The sequence below is a fragment of the Montipora foliosa genome, chromosome 2, assembly GCF_036669935.1.
Source record: "Montipora foliosa isolate CH-2021 chromosome 2, ASM3666993v2, whole genome shotgun sequence".
NCBI lineage: Eukaryota > Metazoa > Cnidaria > Anthozoa > Scleractinia > Acroporidae > Montipora > Montipora foliosa.
In genome coordinates this window covers 52,667,022-52,674,521 of record NC_090870.1, presented here as the reverse complement: position 1 = coordinate 52,674,521, position 7,500 = coordinate 52,667,022, and the positions used below count along the sequence as shown (strand labels likewise).

Genomic DNA, 7,500 nt, shown 5'->3' with positions numbered 1-7,500 from the left:
GAAGTATTCGGTGTATGCAAAATAATGGAACACACGAGAACGAAGCAGGATCTAGAAATAGCATAGAAAATTCTCCTTACCTTTGAAGCTTGTCGTTCTCAAAGAATAAGCATCTGTCCACTTTATCAAATAGTTTAATACTGTGTGAATCATCGATGGCAATTAAAACAGTCAAGTGTACAAAATGCAAAACAGTAAAACTTAAAAAAAATTAATATTAGAGACTTTTAGATCCACGTTTGCGGCTAACCTCAAACTGCTGGAAGTCACATGACTAGCGCTTGCCGTCACGTTCGAGGGTAAGTTTTGACGTTTTCAACGGCGGAAGGTAGGTTTTCACGTAAGTAATTTACCTCAGCTCTTTATGGCATGGAAGTTACATTATCCCACGTATGAACGGGGCAGATATAAAAAGCAACTTTTTATCTTTCATTTCATGTGAACTAACAATCAAAAGAGCCGTGGTTTTATTTATTTCGTTGACTGAAACATCAACGCTGAGCATCGAGGAAATTCAATATGGCGGCCTCCGCAGCTTTGCAGTTGTTTACTTAAACCTAAATGCACGAACTATCACAACTTCTAACGCCAAACCGCAAATCTCAAACCTCAGTTTGCGGTTAGCCGTAAACGTGCATCTAAAGGTCTCTATTGTTTTCTTTTCCTTGGGGCAAATACAAAGATTACGAAGCTTGTCACACTCGACTGGAATGTAAATTATTCACAGTTAAAAACACGAAACTAAAGCAATGAACGGAACAAATCGATCTCTTTTCAATCATTCAAATACATCACTATGTCACGGCGCTGTGAGAATGAAATCGTTACTTAAAAGCTTTTCTCCGACAAATGAGCACGTTTAGAAAGAGGAACTGTGGCTGATCAGCTAGCCGCACTGTTTGGCAATTTCAGTGTCACATTGGTGCCTTAAAGTGCAGGAATAAAATCGAAAAAAGACGGCCAGAAAAAAAAGCCTACGACACCGATTTCCCAGAAGGTCACCCATCCGAGTACTAACCCCAGCCAACAGGGCTTAACTTCAGTGACAATCACAAGCACGTGGCTAATTGCTATATTAGACTACGATGACGACGCATCAGCCCCGAAATGTCTACGTGGTCTGCCTACGCATCCCACGTAATTAGCCGATCGGAATTGTTTTTTCTTCAAGAAGTTGTTCTTATCGAAATTATCCTAGGTGCAAACTAAAGGTAATTTAGTAATTTCAGTGCAGGTTGTGATAAGATTATTTGAATCTTCGGTGGTGTTCTGATTTTGGTTTCGCTCGGCCCCGGGGGGGGGGGGGGGGACTCCCATATGAAACAGACGGGGATGCTCGTCGGAAATTTAGAATTTAACCCCTAAAGGAGACCAATCTAGGCGTGGCTTAAGCAAATTTTGACCCCTAAAAGAGACCGTTTAAAAACACAAAAATACGACACGCAATGAGTTTTAATGATAAAAAGGCATAATCATCGAATGCTTTTATCTAAAAAGAAAATTTAAAAGGACATTTGACTTTTGTTTCTCTTCGCGTAATTCTGTGTTACTTCGCGGAACCCTAAACGAGACCTTGGCATAAAATATTGGCGCTTTGCCCGGAACACCCTAAGCGAGACCAAAATCCCAAATTTACACCCCTAAGCGAGACGACGAGCATCCCCGTCTGTTTCATATGGGAGTCCCCTCCCCGGGCGCTCGGCCCTTCGTTGAATTGTTTTGGTCGGATAATTGTGCGAATTTTGCATGAGCTTTATTTCCAATTTTAAAGTCATTTATATCATTAGTAAAATGCTATTTGAAAACTTGTCAAATTGTTGGTTTTAACATAAAATGTGGCGGGCTCTCCGAATCAGTGCTTTTCACAACGGTGTCTGAGTGGTTGACTTGCAGACTGCAGACCGCAGACTGACCCTAACTCGCAGTTGTTGAAAGCTCACCGTTTTAAAATGGTTGGTTAAGCTAAAATACTTTGGACTTAAATACTGTTTAACAGCACTATTTGTAGGCAGTCTCCAGTAGTCATACACCTTTTTTACAATTTTGTAATGATTCAAATCTGCGTAAATTTATGGCGTTGGATGTGCGTACAAAATACCTATAATATTTTGAAGTGAAAAAGGAAAGCGGTGACTTCCCCGGTAATTGATATACATGTACTTACAACCTATGGACTTAGGACTGCAGACTTCACTTGAAATGACAAAGATAATGGTGCCGTTCTTCATTCTTCTTACTTGACAGTATTTAATTACTCAGTTATTATTATTATTATTATTATTATTATTATTATTATTATTATTATTATTATTATTATTCTAAGTTGTGCATACAGGATCTAGAACATTCCGTTCCAACCTAAGCGATCCAATTTAAAAAGCAATGAGTTTTACAATTGTTATCGAGATTTCGAGGAACTTGTTTTATAAGGAGTCATATCCAGGGAATATGAAAGGATAGGTTGTAAACATTTTCTTTTTTGTGAATAAATACTCTACTTGTGGGGATCAGTGAAAAAAAAGAGCTTTCCACTACACAACAGTTGAAATTTGAAATTGTTTTATGAAGGAGTATTGTTTAAAACTATTCCTCAATAGCATAAGGTCCTCATTATCTCATATGCATCGTTCAACCTAGAAATCCTCACTAGATATTCAAGCAATAGAGGACTTTTCCCTTGTTTACATAACCTCATCAAAGCATGACGGTTCGGAGCATTCGATACAGTTATGCAAACCCGAGACACAGTCGAGGGTTTGCATAAGTGTCTTGAATTCTCCCGAGTGTTTAGATGAGACTGTGTAAACTCGGATAAAGTTCTCTATTGCTTTTATAAAACTTTTCTCAAAAATAATTCGCCAAATGAAGGAAATGCTGGTTTTTTTTACTTCTTGATTGAGACAAATTTTCTAGATACACGCTCATATTTCCTACCAGCTAACCAAAAGATGCATCTGACAGCACTTAACCAATCAAAATTCAACAACAACAACAACAACTGGTGTGACACAATACTAGTTACAATGAAAAGTATGTCCACCCAAATTTAGCAAAGATAATCGAGTTGGGTGGAGCAACGATAAAATAGTTAATTAATATATTTACAATGACAAAGAGTACGAAAGAAAATATTTAATATTTAAGAATAATATCAATATACAAGGGCGACTGAATGTTTCTATTTCAAAGATGTGAGGTACTACAGTGGAATGCAGATTGGATTCTAGTTAATTGATTGCTGATTCGTGTGATGTCACAGCCGTGTTTACATACTGTTATCTTAACACAGCTATTGAGCAATGAGGCTTAACTGATTAGAGTGTAATGTGAAGTGCTAGTTTTCTACCCCATATGAACCATGTGAGCATTAGCCCTACTAATGGAAATGGGCCCACACAAGGACAGAGAAAAACTCTGACCAGGGTGGACACTGGTCAGATAAGATTGGTTCGGTGGCAACAACCGTGCCATTGACATACTTCTGAAGACCAACCACGCTCTTCATGATGCCCTATTAAACCAGAATCACAACACAGCTATCTAGAAGGAGTACAAGGAGTGTAAAACAACTCTACAGTGGGAACTACAGAGATTGAAGAATGCATGGTGGTCCAACTTGTCAACTAAGGTAGAAAGGGCTTTTGATGCAAAAGACTTGAAAAACCTGTATGCCTTATTGAACAGAGCGTTTGGTCCTAAGTCATCTTCTGTCACACCTCTGATGTCCAAGGACAATACCAGTCTCATTAAAGATCCTGAGGAAATTCTGGGGCGGTGGCAGGAACATTTTGCAGACGTATGTGATAACCCTTTAAAAGTTGATATCGCTGCAATTGAATGCCTACCACAGCAAGACGTCATCTACGGGTTAGAGAGATCATCTTCTCTTGAAGAAGTTAACTTGGCTGTCAAACAACTTAGCAGTGGCAAAGCTCCTGGACTAGATGGTATCCCTGTGGAGTTGTCACAAGTTGGTAGCGAGAGGGTCACACTCGCTGTGTTTGACCTTGTTGTTGCAAGTTGGTATGGCTCTCTCATCCCTCAAGATTGTATCAATGGGATAATTGTTTCCTTATACAAAGGTAAAGTAACCAAGGACATTTGCGATCACTATCGTGGAATCACACCCTTGGAGGCAGTTGGGAAAGTCTTAGCTAGATTTTTGTGGAACAGATTGATGGAGGACATTTGCCTGACAGTCATCCCCGAAACAGAAAGTGGTTTTAGATGTGGAAGAGGTACAGTGGATATGATCTTTTTTGCAAGACGGATTCAAGAAAAATGTACAGAGCAACACGTTCCACTCTACCAGGTTTTTGTCGACTTGAGATAGGCGTTCGATACCATCAACGGGGACTCTCTGTGGATAATTCTCGGGAAGATTGGTTGTCCAGTTAAATTTGTCCACATGTTCAAGGAACTGCACAGAAATATGAAAGCTTGTGTGACATCCAACGGTCAGTTGTCTGAAGAATTTTCTATCGACAACGGAGTCAAACAGGGTGATATTCTAGCTCCAACACTGTTCTCAATCAATCTTCTTTGCACTTACGCTATCACATGCTTTTCAGGAGTGTGAGAGTGGTATTCTGTTCCGTTTCAGAACAACTGGAAAGGTTTTTAATCTGAGTAGGTTCAATGCGAAATCCAAGACCTTTGACATATTAATCCGGGAACTTTTGTATGCTGACGATGCAGACTCGTAGCTCATAGATCGGAGGAAATGCAGTATATAATCCGGGGGGGGGGGGGGGGGGGTACTTTAGGAATTTCTGGGTGGGGATGTGCCGCTGGGACACTGGAACCCTTAGCCTAAACCAGAACTAGTTTCAGCTGGATTTTGCCACCCTATACTAGATAATACTAGATAATACTACTAATACCACCGATTTCCTTCTGAATCCCGATTTTTGACAGTTAATAATATCCAGTAGCGTTTTATGATAGTCATCTATCAACGCTGTTCAGGCTGAGTCGTGAAAATTAAACTTGCCGATCCCATTTTTTAAAAATTTTTGAGTAGCAATTCCTGGTTTCCTTAGTCTAGATAAATCTTCAAGCAACTGGCCAGTTTCGTGAAAAATGATACCTTATTCTAGACCCAAACGCTCTGATTTATATACCCTATTCTAGAGTAAACTGCTTGAAAACCATACCCTTCACTGCAGCACATACCTATATAGCCCATATATGGCAGTACCCTCCCCCCCCCCCCCCCCCTGGGTACATAATAGATCATTTTTCTGCTTCATGCACTGCATTTGGTTTAAAGATCAGCCTCAAAAAGACTAAAATCATGTACACTCCTGCACCTGGTGAGCCATACATAGAACCTGACATCATGGTTTACCTCAAAAGGCTTGGTGTAGTTGACACTTTTGTGTACCTGGGAAGCACCTTGTCACATGATGGTAGTCTAGATGCCGAGATACATCTACGTGTTCAGAAGGCCTCAATAGCATTCGGTAAGTTGGAGAAGAGGGTCTGGAGAGATCGCGGCATTACTAGTAAAACCAAAGTTAGTGTCCACAAGACTTGCGTTCTAATTGCTCTCCTGTACGCCTCAGAAACATGGACTACCCATCGCATGCATGCCAATTGGCTTGAGCGTTTCCACCAAAAATGTCTTAGGCACATACTCAATATCAAGTGGCACAAGTTCACATCAGATACTGATGTCTTAGGTCAAGCCTGTTGCGACAGCGTCGAAGCAATGTTAATTTCAATCCAGTTGCGCTGCACTGGTCACGTGCTTCGCATGGCTGACGATAGAATCCCTAAACAATTATTCTACGGTGAGTTGAGGTCTGGTAAGCGACCACAACACAAGCCCAGCAAAAGATTCAAGGATTTCATCAAAAAAACCTGAAGCAGCTACAGCTAGATTTTGATACTTGGGAGGAGTTTGCCAAGGATCGCTGTAAATGGAAAAGCTGTACTAAAGAAGCTTGCAAAGCTTTGGAGGTTAAGATCATGGCACATGTTAGTTGTGGAACAGAAAAATCTTCCTCTGAAGATCTGGTTCTATAGCAAAAAAAAAAAGTCCTAAATAAGGCCTTCATTTCTATTCCAGACTAAGAAAAACTAACAGTATATTGGAAAGAAAAGTTAAAGCGACGTTAACGTCTTGTTTGCAAAACCAACTCATACCTTTTTTGGGTTGTTAACTGTGTCTTGTAGCCTCACATATTTCGTCGTAGGGAAGCAGGATGCACACACACTTGTTTCCTCCACGGCCGCTCAAAAAATAACACGGCCGCCATACTACTTTTCTCGCGTATGTCTTTTAGCATGAAACTGTGGATTTATGGGTAAATTATAAATAAACAATTTATCCATTTGCTTCGGCACATGTAAAATGCGGTGCTTAAATCAACTGTCGAACGTTAGTCGAGTATTCAACTTAAGTTGCATTTAATTCACAAGTGTAGCCTTTTACATGCAGATAATTCGAGAATTTGATTTGGTGCATGTGAAATGCGACGTTTAAACTAGGCCTTATCTCCAAGAAAATCTTTTTGTAACGTTACACATGACAATGGAAGGGCTCATTATTGCTTTAGTCACTAGTGGTATGATTTTTTAGATTAAATTGCAATCAATACTAAGAAAATTTGTGTAAGGGAGCAGCAAATTTAGTTTTCTTATGACCTTAATAAAAAATTTATTTTCCTGCTCTGGAAAAAAAACCCACAGCAATTTACGTCTGACTACAAAGCTTTGATATGCTCCTCCAGTAATACTGGGGGTCCAAGTGTTTTTGGATGACTGGGGCCAAATTTGGTCATTAATTTCATAGTTAGGTATTTTAGCGATCTTTATAGCCGGACAAAGATAACTACATGTAGGATTTCAATGTATTTTAAAAGGATTGAAACAGCCATGACAGCAGTCAAGGTATCAATTTTAAACTATTGATAGTGATAATGGTGTAATTGGCCCGTGAGAAACGTGATTTGTAAGTTGGTTGGCCACTAGCAAAGGAACAATTGAAAGCAAATCAAAGTTGTCAAACGTTTGTAACATGATTCTCGTCACCACACCTTTAGGCCGAATACGCTTTATGTCTCTTGGTAAAAGGGTAGCGTAATTTTCGATAACTAATTATGCGAATTAATTTTGATGTTTTTGTGCTATCTGAATTAAGGTGAAACCACAGCAACAGACACAGAGGATCCACAGCACTTGACAAGCCAAAATCAAGTAGCAGGCAATTACGATAGTGGAGCAACATCAATAAACACAAGCCAGTACCAATCCCCCACATATCAAAGCCAAGAAGCCATGAAAGAACCCAACGATAATCCTGCTACGGACTGTTCGCCTTTACCTAAAGAGTCCCGAAGAAAACTTCAGGAGGCGAACAATCCTCCTGTTTCGGCACAAAATCACGAGAAAAACCAGACAATTCAGGTAAGTAATTTCGAGCCAAGCGTACAAATTCTAAAGCGTTAAATGGTGTTGTATGGGAGCTTGTGAGCGGAAGGGTACGTTATTATT

The 7,500-nt window shown here is 39.8% G+C and overlaps 1 protein-coding gene across 2 annotated transcripts in view; it reads left to right on the top strand.

The window, feature by feature from the left end:
* LOC137993535 (E3 ubiquitin-protein ligase rnf213-alpha-like) overlaps positions 1 to 7,500 on the top strand; it is a 191,815-nt gene that overhangs the window by 4,662 nt on the left and 179,653 nt on the right. For both annotated transcript variants that reach the window (XM_068839453.1, XM_068839454.1), the window contains exon 2: positions 7,148 to 7,413. In XM_068839453.1, the coding sequence (XP_068695554.1) occupies positions 7,285 to 7,413 (129 nt within the window). In that variant the 5' untranslated portion in view covers positions 7,148 to 7,284. The remainder of the gene's footprint in view (positions 1 to 7,147; positions 7,414 to 7,500) is intronic.